Below are 21463 nucleotides of genomic sequence, written 5' to 3'. Positions count from 1 at the left end.
AATATAGAGAATTCGTAAAGTTAACTAGTCAAATAGGCAGCTAGATACTACAGACTGAAAGTTCGGGAAAGAGAGTTAAAATAGGAATATAACTTGTACAGTCATCATGATTTATCCACAGTAAATGACAGGATCAGTCATGGACAATGGACAACTGCCTAGGACAGAACAGTAAAGAACACCAACATGAAAGAGAAGGGAGGCAAAAGGCAGCAAAGAAGAAGGTTTAGAGAGAAAGGACTAATCAACTGCAACAAATACTGAAGGGGAAAATGCACTGAAAGGTGACCCTTGCACTGAGCAATAAGGTTGTCATGGCATTCTCAGTAGAGTGCTGGGGACAGAAGACGGCTTATATACATGTAGGAAGAAAAAACTGGGGACAGTGAAAATAGACAATTCCTCTAATAAATCTGACCATAACAGGAAGAAGAAATACAGGGAGGAAGTTGAAAGGGAACATGAAGGAACCATTTGGAAAGATTAGGTTTAAAGACCTAAAGAGGAAGAGAAGAAACATCCCTTGCATTTTAATAAGAGGCAGTGGAAATGATGGGTGCAGATGAAGGCAAATGTTCATGTCTGGGTGAGTGAGGTCAAGGGAGTTGTCATCTGAGATCTTGTATTTTCCTTGAGATGAGCCCAAAGGCTCCCTGCCCTAACGTGGGCATGTGCACACAAGCATACACACACACACACACACACACAGATCCTAAGCTCACTTAGAAGTGCACAAACAAAGGTTGGGGCCTTAGCTTTCACCGCTCCTTCCAGGTGGACATTATCGCCAAATCAGCTGGTGTTCCAAAGCAACAGAAGCTAAGTTCATAAGCAAAGAAAATTAAAAGCACAAATGCCTTTAAACAAAGACCACAGACAACAATATCCTTTACCAGAGGAAGCATAAAAATGGAACAGAGGGAACTACTTAAGGAAATAAGAGAATATTAGGAACATGAAGCAAGAATAAACGGCTGTAAAAAGAGAATCAAATGGATATTTGGTATAAACTATATTATTATTGAAACAAAGACTTCAATAGATGGGTGGAATAGAACAGTGAGAATCAAAGAACAAATTAGTGATGTAGAAAATCAGATTGAGAAAGCTTCTCTGAAGGCAGTGTAAAGGAATAAAAATGAAAATAATAAAATAAATAAGTATGGAAAGGGAATGTGTTAACATTTGTCTATTAGGACCTTGGAGAATTAAGAAAGGTAAACATAATGAAAAGAATGAAGAAGTAACATGAAAAATTAAAGATGTAAGAGATCAAAGTACCTCCTGTAATACTAATACCACCCCTAGACTCAGTATAATGAAATGTAAGAACATAATAGAAAAGAGAAAAATGTAAAGCCACATCTATAAAATAACAAGATTTAAACACACAGGCTTCTCAACTCCATATGCAAAACTATGGAGAAATGCCTTTAAGTTTTTTAAAGAAACAAACTTTTAAGCAAAATATCATATCTTGTAAAACTATTTAAAAGTTCTCAGAGTTTGTATTTGAGCAAAAATAAATTAATTTATAAAGAAGCAGATGACTGGATTTAAAAAAACTATGGTACATTTACACAATGGAATACCACACAGCTGTAAAAAAGGAGCAACTCTTGCCCCACCAGCATAGCTCAGTGGTTAAGCATTGACCTATTAACTATGAAGTCACCGTTCAATTCCTGGTCAGGGCACATGCCCAGATTGTAGGCTCAATCCCCAGTGTGGGGCATGCAGGAGACAGCCAATCAATGATTCTTTCTCCTTGTTGATGTTTCTACTTCTCTCTCTCTCTCTCCCTCTCTCCCATTCCTCTCTGAAATCAATAAAAAATATACCAAAAAAAAGGAACTCTTACCCTTTGCAACAGCATGGATGGACCTGGAGAGTATTAGGCTAAGTGAAATTAGCCAATCAGAAGAAGGCAAAGGTCATATGATCTCATTAATATGTGGAATCTAATGAACAAAATAAACTGATGAACAAAATGTAAGCAAAGCATGGGAAACAGACTGACAGTGCTCAAGGGAATGTTGAGGAAGGGTAACTGGATAAAGAAGTTGAAGGGATTAGCTAAAGAACATATATGCATATCCCATGGACACAGACAATAGTGTGGTGAAGGCCAAACGAGGGGGAGGCAGGGATAGGTGTAGGTGGGCAAAGACAGGAGGGGGGGATTGGGAAAGTCTGCAATAATGTCAACATTTAAAATTTTTAATTAAAAAATAATTAACAAAAAATAGTTTGGATGGAAAATTATATCAACACCCAAACTATTACCATCAAAGGTATTGAAAAAAAAAAAGGAGCAGTCAAAAGGGGGAGTAAGGATGAGGAGAAAACCTTAATATATTTGCTCTATCCAAACTGTGCCACACCAGCCAGGACAACTGCTATTACCACTTTCATTCCATGTTTAATTGGAGTTCCTATCCAGTGTAATAAATCAAGAAATATATGAAAAAATAAATAAAAATCTTAAGAATTAGAAAGAAATATAATTGACATTATTGACAGAATGATTATATATATATATATATATATATATATATATATTAAAATCTAAAAGAAAATCGACTGTTATTTGAACTACCCATTGAGTTTAACAAGTTTAATGAATTCAAGATCAATAAAAATTGGATATGAGCTTATGTGTGAACTACCACACCAAAAACTTCTCTTACTCCTGTTCTACAATAAAATATTATCTTAACAACGTATTTACTTATTAAAAGTTCTCTTCCTGCCAAAAACAGTTCTGAGACAACATCACGAATTTCTACTTCATCTGTAACAACAGGTCCAGTTTGCAGTGTTCGCCTATTTGAATCAGAAAGAGCTTCCAAGACAGCCAGAAACCGGGATGCAGTGCTATCAAACATCTCATCCAACAACCGTTCTGTGACAGTACGTGGCCATGGCAACTGTAATTAAAAATATATATATGTATATATATATAGTCTGATATTATTAGGCAAAGATAAGTAAAATATGCTTAATTAATGCTAAAAGGAGAGTGGTTGGCCTGTCAATGAGATGGCTGCTTTTATGATTTTCATCTTTTGAGGTGTTACTCCATTAAAGTTTATGTCATGTTGCCATTACATCAAAGACTTTGCTATTTCTTTATATGCTTGCATTTCCAAGCAGCATAAAACGGCTCTGTATTACTATCTTTTTATTAGGGCAATGCCAATCTCCATATGCTTTGTGGTACCTTAACTACAGCCTTTAGGAACTGATACTCAAACTTTGGTTGCCTAAGAATCTCTCAGGAGTGCTTTTAGATTCACAGACCACATCTTGAGGTTCAGGGGACTGGTGTGGGACATTTTTAATAAGCACTGCAGGAAAATCTAATGCAGGGTCCTCAAACCCAAATTTGAAACAATATTTCATAGCATAAATAACTAGTCTTATGTTAGTTAACTCTAAAGAAAAGTTGAGCAGCTGTGTACTAATAAGCTAGTGATTGTGTGAGCCCTGTGTGAATCCCCAGCCACTCTGCCTTGTATCAGCCCAGGATGATTTCACCTCTTACAGATGGCTTGCCTCTGCACTGTATCCTCTCTGACAAATTACCTGTTCTCTGTATTTAGATTACCAGGAAATAAAAAAAAGCCGCTCTAGCTGGCTTTCCTAGAATCCATGTCAAGTTAGAACATACTGTCATTTCCCCCATGATTCCTTTGTTACTTTCCTCTTCTTGGAGCAAAGTCAGAAAGACAGAAAAACAAAAGCAGGAATAAAACCCCAATAGATTATAGTGAACTTGTTTTTTTTTTAATATCATAGGAAAATTAGCAAAAAGAACAGAAAATTTATCAGAGCAATATATGAACACCAAGTGAAGGATTTTAAAATATAAATATTTAGAAGTTCTGCCCAGCAGGTATGACTCAGTAGTTGAGGATCAACCCATGAACCAAGAGTCACTGGTTTGATTCCCAGTCAGGGCATAGGCCTGGGTTGCAGGCTCAATCCCCAGTATGGAATGTGCAGGATGCAACCAATCGATGTTTGCCCTCATTGATATTTCTAGCTCTCTATTCCTCTTTCTTCCTCTATCTCTAAAATTCAATAAAAACATACTTTTTAAAAAAAGTTCTATAAAAAAGATTTAAAGTCAAAATAATAAAAAATGGACTGTCAAGCATGACAAGCAAAATATTATCATCTATAAAAACAACGAGCCCTGGCTGGTTTGGTTCTGTGGATGGAGCATCGGCCTGTGGATTCAAGGGTCCCAGGTTCGACTCCAGTCAAGGGCATGTACCTTGGTGTGGTCACATCCCCAGTGGGGGGTATGCAAGAGGCAGCTGATCGATGTTTCTCTCTCATCGATGTTTCTAACTCTCTATCCCTCTCCCCTCTGTAAAAAATCAATAAAATATATTTTTTAAAAAAACAACGAGCTCATTCAAGTATATTTTAAAAATTAAAATCTCTAGTAGAAAGATAAGATTATCTTTCAAAGACTGAAAGATAATTCACCAAAAAAAGAAAACAAAGAGTAAACACAAATATAAGGAAAAGGTGAATCTGAAAAATAAAATTTTAAAAACCATTTTATAAAACTGAATTATAAAAAACTGATAATATCAAAATGGTAACAGCTTGTGGCAAAATTGGTACATGCAGATTGTCATCCTGGAGAACTCCTTTTTGGAAATTAATTTGGCAATATATATCAAGGAAGTCACAGTTCGATTCTTAGTCAGGGCACATGCCCAGATTGCAGGCTTGATCCTCAGTAGGGGGTATGCAGGAGGTAGCCAATCAATAATTCTCTCTCATTATCAATGCTCTTATCCCTCTCTCCCTCGCCCTTCCTCTCTCTGAAATCAATTATTTTAAAGCAAATAAATAAGTAAATAAAGGCAGCAGCTAATATGTACTGAGGACCTACTATGTGCCAGGAACATAACATTCTAAGGGCTTTATCTATATCTCATTTGATCACTACCATTATTTCCTCCATAATATTTATGATGAACTATAATTATTTTATAAGTGTCAATCATTAGGAGTCTGAATTAGTAGTCCTTTAAAAGAATCCTTTGAAAGACAAAATGATTTACTGTGAGTTATTAACTGACTTACAAACTCAAAACTGTTTTATAAAATAAATGTAATGCATATTGAGATTACTTTCTCTTAAAGGAAACACAATACAATTATTTTGTACACATAAAACAGGACATTATGCAAACTATGTCAAGATAATATACTATGACTTTATAAAAAGGGCTATGTTGACTATTGTCTATAAAAAGTACCCACTAAACAATTATAATTTTTTCCTAAAAATATATACCATCAGAACTTTCCATATAATAATTATCTTAAAGGAAACCAGGAATAAATGATTTTAATGTAATGTTATCTAGAATTTTAAACATTTTTCTTTGAAAATATATTTTATTTTTACACCAGGATGATTATAAATTGAGTCCTAATAATATGCTAATTAGTAACAGTCTTGCAGCTTTGAAAACTTAAATTTGGTTTGCTCAGAGGAAAAGAAAAATGCTATTGAGAAAGAAAAAGTATTATCCCCTGCTCTCTTACAAACACGATAGCATTACTACTTCTACTTAACAATACCAGATGCAGGCAGTTCAGCAGCTCATCCATGAAATTATCATTTGGCAAGTTATCAACCCCCCACCCCCCTCCAATTATACATCACTGGTTGGTAAGGGATATTATTTTAAAAGGCGATATGAAATATACTTCTGGGCTCAGTCATCAATATATCATGGTCAAGTAGCAATAGACAGCTACAATGTCCAAATAAAATCTGGATTTACGTATTATTTAAAACTTTTAAAAAGGGAGAATCACTCCTAAATGTTACAAGAAGAAATGACTTAAGAGAACAGCACTCACTGCAGTAGTGAGAAAGTACTGGATTAGAGACCTGGGTTCTAGTCCCAGTGCTGCCAGCAGCGGCCTCGTGACCTTGAGCCAGTAATTTACGTACTCTGAGATTTATTTCCCCATCTGTAATAGACAGGGATTGAACCACATGCTTTCTAGAATCTCTTCCAGACCCTAAGATTCTACCACTCTCCTGTCAGAAACTGCTCATCCTCCTCCCCCTCCCCGCCATTTTCAGTCCCTGCAAAGAAACTCGCACAAGAGAATTTATGACCACCAAAACAGTCAGGGAAGGCTTCAAATAAATACAGAACTGGCCTTAAGGAATACTGAAATGCCAAAAGGCAAAGGGGAAGACAGTGGGAGAAGGAAAAAGGCAGGAGGGAGAAAAGGCAGAGGACCCCACAGGCATAACTAGGTCCCAGGCCCCTCCTGTGATAGCCCTTAACACTGTTGGCCAAATACGCTTGTGGCCGGAAGGGGGGCCGTGTGACAAGGTTTGATATGTGAAAAGCAGAAACTGCTGTCAGTTCCATGCTGGGCATTACCGCCTGTGTGAGGTCCTCCAAAGCTCTCTTATATCCCCTCCAACTGAATAACCAGAAATTTTCCAAATGAGGATGGCTCCTCAATCTGGCCCTGAGCCGCAGTCATGAGCAGCCCCTGATAACTACCACTTGATTGCAGTGGGAAATAAAGGCTTCTCATAAGCCTCTAAGACATGGGGCTGTAGGTTGCTACACTATAACCGAGTTCCTAAACGCTCCCAGAGGTGAAACTGAAGCGGAGGAGAAGAGGTGCCTCCACCTTCTCTCCAACCTCCAAGCCTGCTGACATGAGCAGCCCAAGACAAGGGCTTCCGCAGGACCAGTCCGAGGCCTGTGAGTCTGAACCTCTCCCAGGATCTTCTTCAGCCTCTTGCCCGTTAAAGCCACAAAACTGGGACTGTGCAAAGGTACGAAAGCTTTGAGAAAGGGGTGAAGTGACGTCGTGCCCACACTGGGAAGGCGTTCTTCTCTTTATTTGCCATGGGTGCAGAGAATACTAGTAAGGTGCAGGGCTTAAGATACAGAGGTATATAACACAAATATGCCACAAAAAGAGACTGAAAAATAAAAGACATTCTTACTTACAGTTTGTACTTCCTTTAAGTTAACTCTTACTTTGGGTCTAAAGAAACTTCTGTTTTTTCTTCTCGATTCAAATACTGCTCTTTTGAAGATCATCACTGCCATCTGCCTCAAAGAGAAGAATCATGTGTGAAGTAACAGTGGGATGCAACCACTAATATAAAGTATCTCATCAACTACAGAGTGCAGTACATTTCTTTTATTTCGTGAAATTTTGATACCTTTATCGTGGCCTCCCTGTAATATCTCTTGGATGCTTCTGGTGGCTGTGAGGAGCCCATTAATTCCAGTTGCCTTAATTCAACAATTTTAGCTAAACCACGCCGAGCAAATGTCTATATGTAATTAAAATAAATTTAATTCACAATTAATAAGAGAGTAGGGATTAAAAATATATCTAGACATTTGATAAAAATGTATCAAGTGTATGTTTCATTCTCCCATACAGTGGACTTAGTTGGTGAATTAAACTCTAGGCTATACTAACTCTCTATAACACAGTAGCTATCCAGTCTGTCATTTCCTATTAGCACCACTAAATTATGTAGATCTAAAGTTAATAAACTGTCAGATATGCTCACTTTATGAAATAATAAATTTTAAAAATAAGGAAAGTAAAATTCTGATATAGGTATTTTCAGTACCTTCCTAATACAAAATAATACTGAATGAAAGAAAAAAAAAATCTAAATAGGGGAGGAGGCAAATTGCATAGAAGAATGCAGTGAGGAAGGAAAGATAACGGAAATCTTATTCAGAAGAGCAGCAAAGAAGGTGGAAGTGAATCTATATATATAAAAAGCCAGAGACCTTAACGGCTATAACGGCCATAATGACCGGTCACTATGATGCCTACTGTGGCCAACCGGGCCGATCAGGGGGTGGGGCCAGCCAGCCTGCCCCTGATCAGACTCTCCCACCCTAATCAAGAGCCAAGAGCGGGCTGCTGGCCAAACGTCTCCTCCCTTCCCCTAGCCGGCCTGCCCCCAATTGCACTACCCCATCCCAATAGGGGGCAGGGATGGCCAGCCAACCTCCTTCAGCCCCTCCCCCTGGCTGGCCACACCCCCAATGGGCCCCCCCCCCATTGGCCCGAAGCCACTCCCCCTGCCAGCCCCGCCCCAGATCGATCCCCCAACCCATCAGGGGCAAGGCCTGCTGGCCAACCACCCATGGCCCCTTCCCCAGGCTGCTAGACCCCGATTGGAACCCCCCACCCCATTTGGGGGTAGAGTCAGCCGGCCCACCACCCCACAGCCCCTCCCCATGGCTAGCCCTGCCCCCAATCGAACCCCCAACCCCAATCGGGGATGGGGTCTGCTGGCCAATCGCCCGCAGCCCCTTCCCCCAGCTGGCCCATCCCTGATTGGGCCCTGATCGGGGCAGGCTGTCCAGCCAACCTCCTGTCATCTCCTCCTCCCGACAGGCCCAGCCCTGATCCACCCCAATTGGGGCCAGGCCGGCTGGACCCCACCTGTGCACAAATTCGTGCACTGGGCCTCTAGCAGAAAATAAAGGAGAGAGAAGAAAGTAGAGCAAAGAGATAACAGAATGGAGAAGCCAAGCAAATTCCTGCAAATTAAGCCTGGGACTTTTGTCTTTGCTTCATTTCAATTTTGGGGGTTTTGTTTGTTTGTGTCTGTTTCAATCTTGCCAGACTTCTAAAGAAGAAAATGCTGCTTACGTTATATTCTAAAATATTGAAATCCTCTAAATTAAAAAGTAGCATACCTCTCCATGGATAGCGGCTTGGCAGTCATAGTAGCACTGGCAGACCGCAGTGTAAAGAGTAGCTCTCCATGTCAAGTACCTGATGGACAGGAGTGGGACCGAGGACTCCATACACACACTGGCCCACAGGAGATACTCTAAGGCCTTAGAAAGAAAGGGTATAATTGAATAAATTTTCATGTTAAGCCAATAATTGTTATTTTTATTTGATCTAATCAAATTATACGTTCTGAAACAAGTTGCTGCTGAATACTCAAACCAAAAATAATGAGTCAAGAAAACACAAGCATTTAAAAAGTAAGAGAATAATTTAAAGAACGCAAAACTTCAAGTTAACCATCTTAGAATGTCTTCTTTCTTAGCTCCTAAAGTCCAGCTCATTTTTATTAATATGTATCAAGTGTCAACAATAGTACAGGAACTACCTCCAACAATAAAATTTTTATTACCTGGTCTGGAACCAATGTATTATTTTGAAAATAAACTGGTATAGCAGGATAGGGAAAATGAAAAAGGCTTACAGTCTGAAGCCTGTGATACTTAGTAGAAACAGTTAAAGATTAGAATTAAATAGATCTGGGGTTCAGGCCCAAATTTATCACCTAGTAGCTGTGTCATTTTACCTCTCCAGACCTCAACTTTCTCATCTTTAAAATGGGTATTTTGGCACATCACCACAGTTTTCTTATGGAGGAGACAATATACATGGCATGCTAGGATGGTATTTGGCACACTCCATAAATAACGCCTATTTCCAGTATAAATATTCCCAAGGTATAATGTGAAATAAAATTATGGGGAAAGGGTCATCATTGCTATTTGTCTGTCTGTAGGAATATATGGAAGAACCTCTTGTGCTATTGTACCTGAGTGACTTTTCCCCACAAATCTATTGATAATTATTTTTTAACATGTCCTTCCCATAAACCCTATCCTGGGAAACACTATTTGACTACATGTATTCTGCAGTTAACTTTTTCAGTCTTTTTCCTTTCCTCAAAAATATTCTAGCCCTAGCTGGTTCAGCTCAGTGGATAGAGTGTCGACCTGCGGACTGAAGGGTCCTGGGTTCGATTCCAGTCCAGGGCACATGCCTGGGTTGCAGGCTTGATCCCCAGTAGGCAGCATGCAGGAGTCAGCCAATCAACGAGTCTCTCTCATCATTGATGTTTCTATCTCTCTCTCCCTCTCCTTTCCTCTCTGAAATCAATAAAATAAATAAAAATATTCCAAAAGCTCAAAGGGTAATTAGGTTATATAGCCTTTCATTTGATTGAATACAAGAATAAATTTGGTCTGTATTCCACATATTGTTATAAAAAAAGTATTACTGGGATGAAAATAAGAACCTGGGAGCTAAATATCTCAGAATATTAAATTCTAAATTATATCCATGGGAATATCAGCCTTAACCAAGCGGGTCCTCATACATCTTCCTGGGCTATTGGATACACCCTCACTTGTCTCCCTGGTCTCACCATCGCCCTTCTTATAAGCCCCTTCCTTATACATCTTCCTTACCTCCACCATCGTTATCTCTTTAATATGCATACTGGGCTGTGCCACTCTTGTGCTTGGAACACTTCAATTGTTCTCTATTGAGTATAGGATAAAGTACAGGCCTCTTGCAGGGCATGCAAAGACAACTCCTGCCTTCCTCCACACCCCGTTTACTCTTGACCTTGCATCATATACTTAAAGCTGGTCCAAAATGCTTTCCATTCCACAAAACACACCTCAGCGATCCAAATACATGTGTCTTTGCTCACTCTGTTCTCTTCTTCACCTGCCCTGTAAGGCTGAAACTCTACCTCCACTACTAGCAATGTTACCTTGGACAATTCACTTACACTCCACGTGCCTCAGGTTCCTCATCCATACTGGTATAACAGTAATTAGGATTGTCTGAATATCTAAGAAATTACTACACACTAAATGCTGAGGACATAGTAAACGTAAGTGTTAGCTTTGGTGACGACAACGAAGACAGAGGAGGAGGAAGGGGAGCAGGAGAAGTTGGAGAAGCAGGAGGAACAGAAGCAGAAGGAAGAGGAAATGAAATCAATTCACTTGTATTAATTTTAAAAGTTGATGAGTCTAAAGTAGGACTGTTATCTTCATAGAAAAAACAAACTTTGAAAAACCAAATTAAAATTTTAAAATAAAGTGTTCTTCTTTTAAAAACCTAAATACATATTATCAAAAGAAAATTAAAAGAAATAATAAAACTAAAAAGGAAATTGAAAACTATTTTAAATGCTTACATCACAACCAGGGAGATCCAAATTGAAACAATGAAATCCCATTTGTTTTTAATACATCAGATATCAAAGGTTGAAGAGACTGTTAATGTCCTGTTGGTAAAAGCATGGGACAAAACACTGTTGGTGGAAGAGGTATTGTTGTTTTGGCAATGTTTCTATATTAAAAAGTTTAAGATATCAAAATAAAATAAAAATGGAGAAGCCCAGCTAGCGTGGCTCAGTGGCTGAGCGTTGATCTATGAACCAGGAGGTCATGGTTCCATTCCGGTCCGGGCACATGCCTGGATTGTGGGTTTGATCCCTAGTGTGGGGCGTGCAGGAGGCAGCCAATGATTCTCTCTCATCATTGATGTTTCTATCTCTCTCTCCCTCTCCCTTCCTCTCTGAAATCAATTTTAAAAAAACTTTTTTAAAGAAGAAGAACGGGGAGGAGGAGGAGGAAAGGAGGAGGAGGAGGAGGAGGAAGAGGAGGAGGAGGAGGAGGAGGAGGAGGAGGAGGAGGAGGAGGAGGAGGAGGAGGAAGAGGAGGAGGAGGAGGAGGAGAAGGAGGAGGAGGAGGAGAAGGAGGAAGAGGAGGAGGAGAAGGAGGAGGAAGAAGAAGAGGAGGGGAGGAGGAGGAGGAGGAAGAGGAGGAGGAAGAGGAGGAGAAGAAGGAAAAGGAAGAAGGGGAGGAGGAGGAGAAGGAGGAGGAGGAGGAGAGGAGGAGAAGGAGGAGAAGGAGGAAGAGGAGGAGAGGAGGAGGAGGAGAAGAGGAGGGGGAGGAGGAGGGGGAAGAGGAGGAGGAAGAGGAGGAGGAGGAGGAAGAGGAGGAAGGGAGGGAGGAGGGGGGAGGAGCAGAGAAGGAAAAAGAAGAAAAACCAAATCCCAGGAAGATACACACACCATTAATCAGTTCAGCCACAGGAGGGCACTGCAGCATCATTTATATCAGCCTTTGAGGGAGCAACACTGAGCATTTCAAAGCTGGATTGGAAGTTTATGTAATGGAATGTGGAATAATTTGACAATTATTGTTCAAGCCAATAACTTTATAAATGAAACATAAATCAACATTTTCTTAGAATGAATAGATTATACTGTATTCTTTAATGCTTGCTGAGTATTATACTACAGTTTTAAATGCCTTAAAAGAAATTACAAATTATACCATAAATGAAAGCAAAGTTGTAATATATATCTTTGGGAAAAAAGATTTCAGAAATCTGCCCTCCCTCAAAAGGGTAGATAGATTTCATTCGATTGAATACAAGCTTAAGCTTGGTAACCTCCCTCAACACAAAAGTATTTTCCATCTGGGAAGAACCCCTATCCAGTCTTGGTCTCCAGGGTGTCTTCAAGAATACAGTGGGAGGTCAAAACATACCAACCCCTCCCATTTGCTTCTCTATTTGAGTAAGTGAGCCAAAATAGGATGGGTCGTGAGGGATGAAATTTAGTCTAATGGTATTGAGAGGTAGTGCAATGAGGCATTCGCTCTGGCCTCGGCTACACTTAACTAGATGTTCGACATTGAGCAAATTAACCTTTCTGAACCTTTGCTTCTTCATCTATAAGATGAAAGCAATAACAGTACCTTTCTCAAATTTTTGCTATACGGATAATATTAGGAAGTGAGATAATATATGAAAGTGCTTAGAAGCCTACCTAATAAATGGTAGGCATTAATTCCACAAATGATGATGGTGATGATGATGGTGATGGTGATGATGACAGTGCCAACCTCATAAGACTTAAGGCTATAAATGAGTGTTATTATGTACACAAAGCTTTCCACCTAATACCTAACACATAGTAGGGATTCAATAATAACAAATGGTAGCAATGATGCCTGGATCTTACAGTGATAGGGGTTTATATTTCTCTGGGGTTACACCAACAAAAGCCTGAGGCTATCATATTTATTTCTTCTTTTGTCTCAAGCTATAATAGAGTTGAACTCTAAAATAGCTACAGAATCAGGGTCCCTCAGACCGGAGAAGGCACAGATGTGGTTGGTTCCCTGCTACTCCCTACCTCCCTCACCAAGGAATAAACTCACCAGCTGAAGGTTTAGAAATTTCTGGGTGAAAATTTTTAATTTCCTTGGAACTTATTATATTGAAAAAACTGAATGAATTTTATCCCAACCTTCAAATGCCAACTGTGCAACCATCCACCACTCCAAAATTCTTGCACACACACCTCCTTCCCCCCGCTCTTCCCCGCCTCACTCCCATCCCACAAGACTGGGACCACAGAACTATTCTCCTCCAGCCCTTATTTTGTCAGAAAGAAATTCAAGTTCTATGAGGGGGAGAAGAGATGTCTTAGGTAGAGTTTAATAAGAAATTATTTTAAAACGACTATCATATTAAAATTCTCTCGGCATTAGCAAGTACAAACACGAACAGTTAAATTTTGGCACAGACATCTCTGCCCTTCAAAGAGCTGGCAGACAAATGCTGTAGCAACCAAACTATGGTGGTTCTGTGAAGCAGTATTTGTTGCTACAGCAAGGGCAACAGGAATATGCAAGTTCTTTTCAGGAAATCAGCTGGAACTAAATGTAGAATCACTGGAATAGTCTCTAGCCAAATTTCCATTATGCATGGGACAGTCTCCCCTCATTTTAATTCGCACTCAAAGAGCTGGCACTGTCTTGTGCAAATCACTGTCAGCAATAGAGCTTTTAAACTCGAGGAACAAAACAGAGAGTGATTTCAAAATTGTTTTCCATTAAGCATGCAAATATCCTTCCTTCCATTTTAAGTGTTATTGACTTTTAAGATACTTGGTTATGTTTGGAGAAAATAAGAAAAAAAAAAAAAAGGTATCTATCCTGAGTGTTAGAACATTCAGGGTAAGGTTTTGCATGTGATAAAAAATAAAACAGTAATGTTCCAAATGCCATTTGAATATGGACTCAACATAAGTATATTCTCCCTTCTTGGCCTACATCCTAATGCAGTGATGGTGAACCTATCACACTCATTTTTTTGGTTGATTTTTCTTTGTTAAATGGCATTTAAATATATAAAATAAATATCAAAAATATAAGTCTTTGTTTTACTATGGTTGCAAAGATAAAAAAATTTCTATATGTGACACGGCACCAGAGTTAAGTTAGGGTTTTTCAAAATGCTGACATGCCGAGCTCAAAAGGTTCGCCATCACTGTCCTAATTACTGAACAATGAATACAGGGAATAAATAGGTCTCCTAAAGACAAAAGTGCTACCAACATTGTAGGGAAATCAATAGAAACCTCAAGTTAAACCTACCAGTGAAGACTGGTGAGTAGGAATCTATACTAATAAAAGGGTAATATGGTAATTAGACCAGACATCTTCTGGACATCTTCCGGACGTCCTTCCGGACAAAGGCATGGTAGCAGGGGCCGAGGCAGAAGCGGTTAGGGGCAATCAGGCCAGCTGTGGAGAGCAGTTAGGGGGCGATCAGGCCAGCAGGGGAGGGCAGTTAGTGGGCAATCAGGCCAGCAGGGGGGAACGGTTAGGGGGCGATCAGGCCAGCAGGGGAGGGCAGTTAGGGGGCGATCAGGCTGGCAAGCAGAAGCAGTTAGGGGCAATCAGGTGGGCAGGCAGAGGTGGTTAGGGGCGATTGGGCAGACAGGCAGGTGAGCAGTTAGGAGCCAGCAGTCATGGATTGCAAGAGGGATGTCCGACTGCTAGTTTAGGCCCAATTCCATTTAGGAGAGGGTGCAGGCTGGGCTGAGGGATCCCCACCCCATCCATAAATTTCATGCACCGGGCCTCTAGTCTTATTATAAAATGAAGTCTCCTTACCCTTGGGTTATGACTGAAACAGAGTGAAGATGTTCTTTAACCCTAATACACTAACATTCATTCATTTATTCATTCACTAACTAGCATGTGGGCCATAAGTCAAGTGCAACCTCTTCAAGCAAAATGAAATCCAAGCTCCACAACACAATATAAATAGGGTAACCGTAGTTTATCATTCAAATCAGGACACGTTTAAGAGCGAAAGCAAGCATTATTAATAATTACTCCAGGACTACAGATATAAACCAGAACTGTCCTGAGCAAGCAAGAATGGATGATCACCCCACCTAGAGATATAGTTACCAGGTGGATGTTCAGTATCAAGTTGACAACTTTGGCTAATCTGAGAGACCAAGGGACAGCAGAGAATATCTATCAATTTTAAGAATGCTTTTCTTTCATTAATACTTTATTATCTGCAATTTTACCTATGATCATATTAAAGTAAAACTAAAAATAGTAAATCTAAAATACATATTCACTAAATTTTGCTATTATATAATTCACTAAATTTTCTTTGTTTAATGCTCAATACTAACAAAAGTCTTACGAAAAATAGGAAATATAGGAGAAGATATTTTGTCAGTAAATTGCATACCTTGGAAGACTGACCAATAACCATCAGTTTTCTGCAAATGGTGTAAATGTAAACAGTACCTAAATGGAGGAAAAACTCGTTAACATGGTTTATAAATCAAATTATGAAAATTGTATATGCTAATTCCTGTGGCTTAAGTCTATAGTTCTAAAAATAAGCAATCTCATGAGAAAGCTGGATAATGGTTAGAGAGTTATAATCATTATAATTTGTTTTGTATCCAAATCATTAAAAGAACTAATATGACCATCCTTTAAATAGGCTGACGCGGGAATCTTTAGCCTCATTATAAAAGCAGTGTAAGTTTTGAAATATACTGAACAAAAGAATATTTTTAGTAGCATAATTTATGTACCCCATGGTTTTAGTAATTCATATTAAATGTTATTGATACCCATGGTTTTCTTATGGTTGAAAAACTGAATATTTATTTCCAAATAAGATTAAAATATATATTTAATCAGCATGGCATAATACTTAACATGGAAGGAAACTCATAATAATTTTAAAATCATAACACATAATAGGTTGCATTATATTCATTCTCACTCTCATACAATATTTATCCTATTATTAAGGTATGGCCTTTGAGCACTCTAATAAAAAAGAGCATTTTCAACTCCTATTTAACATCATTCAAGCCTGCTTTTTTTATCAGATCATTAATTAAATGAGGATAGATGGCTGCTCACAGGGTTGGGGGGAGGGGGAAAGCATATATCTCTATATAAACAAGGACATTATCATGCTATAAACATAACCAAATGTGGCAACATGCTTTAAAAAGGCATGTAATGCCCTAACCGGTTTGGCTCAGTGGATGGAGCGTTGGCCTGTGGACTCAAGGGTCCCAGGTTCGATTCCGGTCAAGGGCATGTACCTTGGTTGCAGACACATCCCCAGTGGGGAGTGTGCAGGAGGCAGCTGATCGATGTTTCTCTCTCATCAATGTTTCTATCTCTCTGTCCCTCTCCCTTCCTCTCTGTAAAAAAATCAATAAAATATATATTTTTAAAAAAAGGCATGTACTTATAATACAAGTGGTCTACATATGTCCTATAAAATATCGGATCTAAAATTCATAGCCATCAAAATTCAACAATTATGAATCTTATGTTCACATTTAAACTTTAAGCATCTGCTCCAAGACACACATCGCTTAATTAAAACACGCCTGTAAGCATGATAAATATTAATTACATAAATCAGTGACAAAAATATTGAATAAAATCTTAAACATATATGTACAGCACCATACACTTCAGTCCTCAACATTCCAGGACTCAGCATTCTTACTGTGACTGCTCCCAGAACACAGAGCTATTTATTTCATGGTAGGTCCACCTGGGAAGAAACCATTTGGCTAGTAACAGCTCAAGTCCAACATTCTTTTTTAAAAAGTATGTTTTGATTGATTTTTAGAGAGAGAGGAAGGGAGAAGGAGAGATAGAAACATCAAGAGAGAGAAACATCATCAATCAGCTGCCTCCTGCACACACCCTCACTGGGGATTAATTTATGCAACCCAGGCAGATGCCCTGACCAGGAATCGAACCCACCACCTCTTGGTTCCTGGGTCGGATACTCAACCACTGAGCCATGCCGGCCGGGCAAGCCCAGCATTCTTATCTCAACTTGGTTTTGTCCACCTCTGTTCTTAATCTTAAAAATTAAACTATGTAACTGTGTTTCTTTGGGGGTTTTTTGGTGTGTTTTTTTTTTGTTTTTTTTTTAAAAAGTCACCAAGGAAGGACATGCACAGGAAACGCATGCCTCTCCACAAAACATGTGATTCAGGTGGAAGCTAGGAGCCTGTATAAACAAGTTAGTGACAGGAACTGGGGAATTTCAGGAGGCCTCAGGAAACTGCCCTCAAGAATGACAAGGACCCTCTGTATTTCTAAAATGTGCCTTTAATCTTGGCAGCCCTTGAGCATCCTGACTAGAACTGATCGCTTCTTAGATGGTTCAGGATCTTGGTGTGGCTCACAAATTCCCACTGCAGAAGCGTGGTGGGGCGAGAGCTGGTGTAGATGGAGCATAGGCTGATTCTTTACACACTCAGGATATCTCTGGAAGTTTGTTTTGTTTTGGTTTTGACCAAATCCCTAATGTGAATTTTTTGTCTTGTCACATGATTCCTTTTCATCAAAGATGGCCATCACCAAAATAATCTATTTGAGGTTTAAATTAGTTGGGTTCAGGTTGAGAAGTAAGGTGTTATAGAATACTCATACACCCAGTTGAATTTTATGAAAGAACCAACATTGGTTACATATCTTAAGAAACCAAGGATGTCGCCGAAACCGGTTTGGCTCAGTGGATAGAGCGTCGGCCTGCGGACTGAAGGGTCCCAGGTTCGATTCCGGTCAAGGGCATATACCTGGGTTGCGGGCATATCCCCAGTGGGAGATGTGCGGGAGGCAGCTGATCGATGTTTCTCTCTCATCGATGTTTCTAACTCTCTATCTCTCTCCCTTCCTCTCTGTAAAAAATCAATAAAATATATTTTTTTTTAAAAAAAAAAAAGAAACCAAGGATGTCTATACATATAATAACCGGTTTAAAATAAAAAGAATGAGTGTTCAGTTTTAACTGGAAAAATTAAATGTATTTTGACAAACTGATTAATCAATTTATTTTTTTATTACTTAAAATCCAAAGTATTAAAACTACAGAATCTTTGCATTTGCTAATCCTCTAGTTAGAATGCCTTTTTCCCAAATATTCAGATGTTTCATTGAGGTCTTTGCTCACATATCATCTCACTGAGCCTTCCCTGACCATTCTAATTAAAATTGCAGACTAACCCAGCCGGTGTGGCTCAATGGTTGAGCATTGACCCCTGAACCAGGAGGTCAGGGTTCGAGTCCCAATCAGGACGCATGCCTGGGTTTTGGGCTCAATCCCCAGTAGGGGGCGTGCAGGAGGCAGCCAATCAATGTTTCTCTCTCATCATTGATGTTTCTTTCTCCTCTTCTCCTTTCCTCTCTCTGAAATCAATTTTTTTTAAAGTTAAAATTGCATCCTAGCCCCAGCCCAGGTCTGGCTCTCCCTAGCTCTTCCTCAGCTTTACTTTTCTCCGTAGCACAATCTGCCATGACCACTTTGTTTTGTTTGTTTATTGTCTCCCTGAAGCAGAATGTAACCATGAGAACAGGGTTTTCATCTGTTGTCCACTCTTGTGTCCCTAGTACCTAGAACAATGCCTGGCAATAAGTTTTGGATGAATTAATTAAAACAGGGACTGGAGTTAGTAAAAAGCTATGATATTTCTCTCCACCCAGCAATCCCGCTCCTGGGCATAGATCCCAGATAACTCTCACACAGGTCTATAAAAGGACATGTACAAGGATATTCATTGCAGAATTATGTGTGTAGCTATAGAGGTAGGGAAAACCAGGTTCTGTACTTAGGAATCTATGGATATCAAGAATACAAGTCTGTAAATAGAGTCAATGAACTAGATCTATACACAGGAACCTGGCTAGTCTAAAACCATAATATTGAGCAGAAAAAATATTTAAGAAAAAGGATAAAATCTAGAGCACGATACCACCGGTGTAAAGAAAAGGCACGCACAGCCCAGTGGTGTGGCTCAGTGGTTGAGCATAGACCTATGAACCAGGAAGTCACTGTTCAATTCCCAGTCAGGGTACATGCCCAGATTGCAGGCTTGATCCCCAGTAGGGGGCATGCAAGAGGCAGCCTATGGGTGATTCTCTCTCATCATTGATAATTCTCTCTCTCTCTCTCCCTCTCCCTTTCTCTCTGAAATCAATAAAAACATATGTTTTTTAAAAAAGGAAAGAAAAACACACACCAATAAAAGGATGTAGAAGATACAGAAATCATTTACTTTTTTTTCCCCCCGAAGAATACTGGAATATATTTGTGTGTGCTTTTAAAAGAACAGCACCCAAGGACTATATCATTTCACCACTAAAGCAAGGCCTGACTGCAACACCCAAACCATGGGCCTGTCATGCTTCCTGAGCACAGAACATCTGCTCCTGCTCAGTCCCTGCCAAGACCTATGACCAACTGAGGTGGAGAGATGGCAGCAGGTACTCTGGGGAACAGATCCTCTTGAGGATGATCAAGTACAAAAGCTTGACAATTACTGAATTTAAAACTTACTTCCAAAGTCAGCCTCATCTCTGGCAGCAAATGTAATTTTCAATCAAATTGTCAAAAAATTATTTGGGGAGGGTGAAGAAGGAAAAGGCTAGGAAATGTATTTCAATTGCCACAGATGAGCTAAAATCCAATATGTTTTCTTTCAAGTTAGTTTTCCCTGCTCTTATGCACAGAGAACACACTGTATTATTTTCCCTTTGAGAATATGTTATTCACAGAACAACAGCAAATGACTCATTGCCACTTTTAATTGTAACTTTAAAAAGAAATTAAATTTAAATTGTAACTCTTTAAAGAGAAAAAAATAAATGCTATATATATATATATATATATATATATATATATATATATACACATACACACTAGAGGCCCGGTGCACAAAATTCATGCACAGGTAGGGTCCCTAGGCCTGGCTGGCAATCAGGGCCATTTGGGGCCTTCTGGCTGCCAGCCGGGGCCTTCCTTCATTCCATGACCACCCCCTGGTGGTCAGCGCATGTCATAGTGAGCCATCTAACTCCTGGTCTCCTGGTCGAACTCCAGAGGGGACAATTTGCATACTAGGCGTGTGTGCATGCGTGTGTGTGTGTGTGTGTGTGTGTCAGTGTGTGTATGGATTCCAGAAAGAGAGAGGAAGGAAAAGGGAGAGAAAAAATATCAATGAGAAAGAATAATCAATTGGCTGCCTCCTGCACACCTCCTCCTAAGGATCTAGCCCACAACCCAGGCATGTGTCCTAATGGAGAGTTGAACCTTTGACCTCTCAGTACATAGAACAATTCTCAACCAACTGAGCCACCCCAGCCAGGACAATGCTACATTTTGATAGATGATATTTCATGAGACATATATATATAATGTATATATGTATATAAATATACAGTATATATATGCATATAAATTACAGTATATATGTATATATATAAATATACTATACACACACATATATACATACCAAAGCTCATTACTCAAAACCAAGTTGGAGAAGAAGGTTGATATGTAGAAAGCCACAGTCACTGCCCAAAGTATTTGAGGAGGGGACCAATAAATGGATGATGCTTAGAACCAATCTAACCTGCAGTGGTTCTTTGATTCTTCTCCACTTATATTTATTTACTAACTCTGGGCCCTGCTTTCTATATACCTGAAACTGATCATCCCCACAGACATGCTTTGTAAGTTCCTGCATATGAGGACAAACTAAAATGTAATAACAGTGTAAAAAATAAAAATAAAAACAAGCATGCTACTATGAAATAATTATATTTCAAATCACGAAGTAATCAAGTTAACGTCAAACTTGGCATTCACGAAACTTTCTGAAAAACATGATGGAAAATAAAATACATTGCCATATACCATTGAAGATGATCCAGCAGAGGTGCTCCTGTGGCAAGGCAACCTGCATGGTGAGTCTTAAGGAGGACAAGATATTCAGACACTGGATCACAGACTCTTTATTCTGCATGTTCAAATCACTGTTACAGACCAGCTGGTAGCTGCAAATATTTCTTCCATTTAAAGCATGAAACTGAAACGCATGGGAAAATATAAATGTGAATATAAATAAAGTTTATGCAACTTAGAAAAGCTTTCCTTAAAACATACAAAAACTAAAATGGAAACAATTGTGCTTAATTAATTTAATAGATTAGTATAGTGCTATCGACTGAATGTAGCCCCCGAAATTCTTATGTTGAAATCTATCCCCAATGTGATGATGTTAGAAGGTGGGGTTTGGGGAGGTAATCAGGTCATGAGAGTAGAGCCCTCATAAATGGGAGGAGTGCCTTTCTAAAAGAGACACCGGAGTGCTCCCTCTTGCCTTCTGCCGTCTGAGGACACAGCGAGAACCAGACAGCAGGCTCTCACCAGACAACCACATTTTCTAGCACCCTGAGCTAAGCTATCCCTGCCTCCATAAAGTGAG

The 21463-nt window shown here is 39.4% G+C and overlaps 1 protein-coding gene across 1 annotated transcript in view; it reads right to left on the bottom strand.

Moving 5' to 3' along the window:
* The window catches only part of CFAP54 (cilia and flagella associated protein 54), a gene marked incomplete at its 5' end in the record, with an annotated part of 249288 nt that overhangs the window by 211382 nt on the left and 16443 nt on the right, over window positions 1-21463 (bottom strand). The window contains 6 exons of the mRNA XM_081083442.1: window positions 2732-2930; window positions 7023-7124; window positions 7241-7354; window positions 8751-8894; window positions 15394-15452; window positions 20893-21064. Of these exons, the coding sequence (XP_080939568.1) occupies window positions 2732-2930; window positions 7023-7124; window positions 7241-7354; window positions 8751-8894; window positions 15394-15452; window positions 20893-21064 (790 nt within the window). The remainder of the gene's footprint in view (window positions 1-2731; window positions 2931-7022; window positions 7125-7240; window positions 7355-8750; window positions 8895-15393; window positions 15453-20892; window positions 21065-21463) is intronic.

The sequence above is a fragment of the Myotis nattereri genome, assembly GCF_964212035.1.
Source record: "Myotis nattereri genome assembly, chromosome: 2".
Lineage (NCBI taxonomy): Eukaryota > Metazoa > Chordata > Mammalia > Chiroptera > Vespertilionidae > Myotis > Myotis nattereri.
This window is presented reverse-complemented; position numbering and strand designations above follow the sequence as displayed.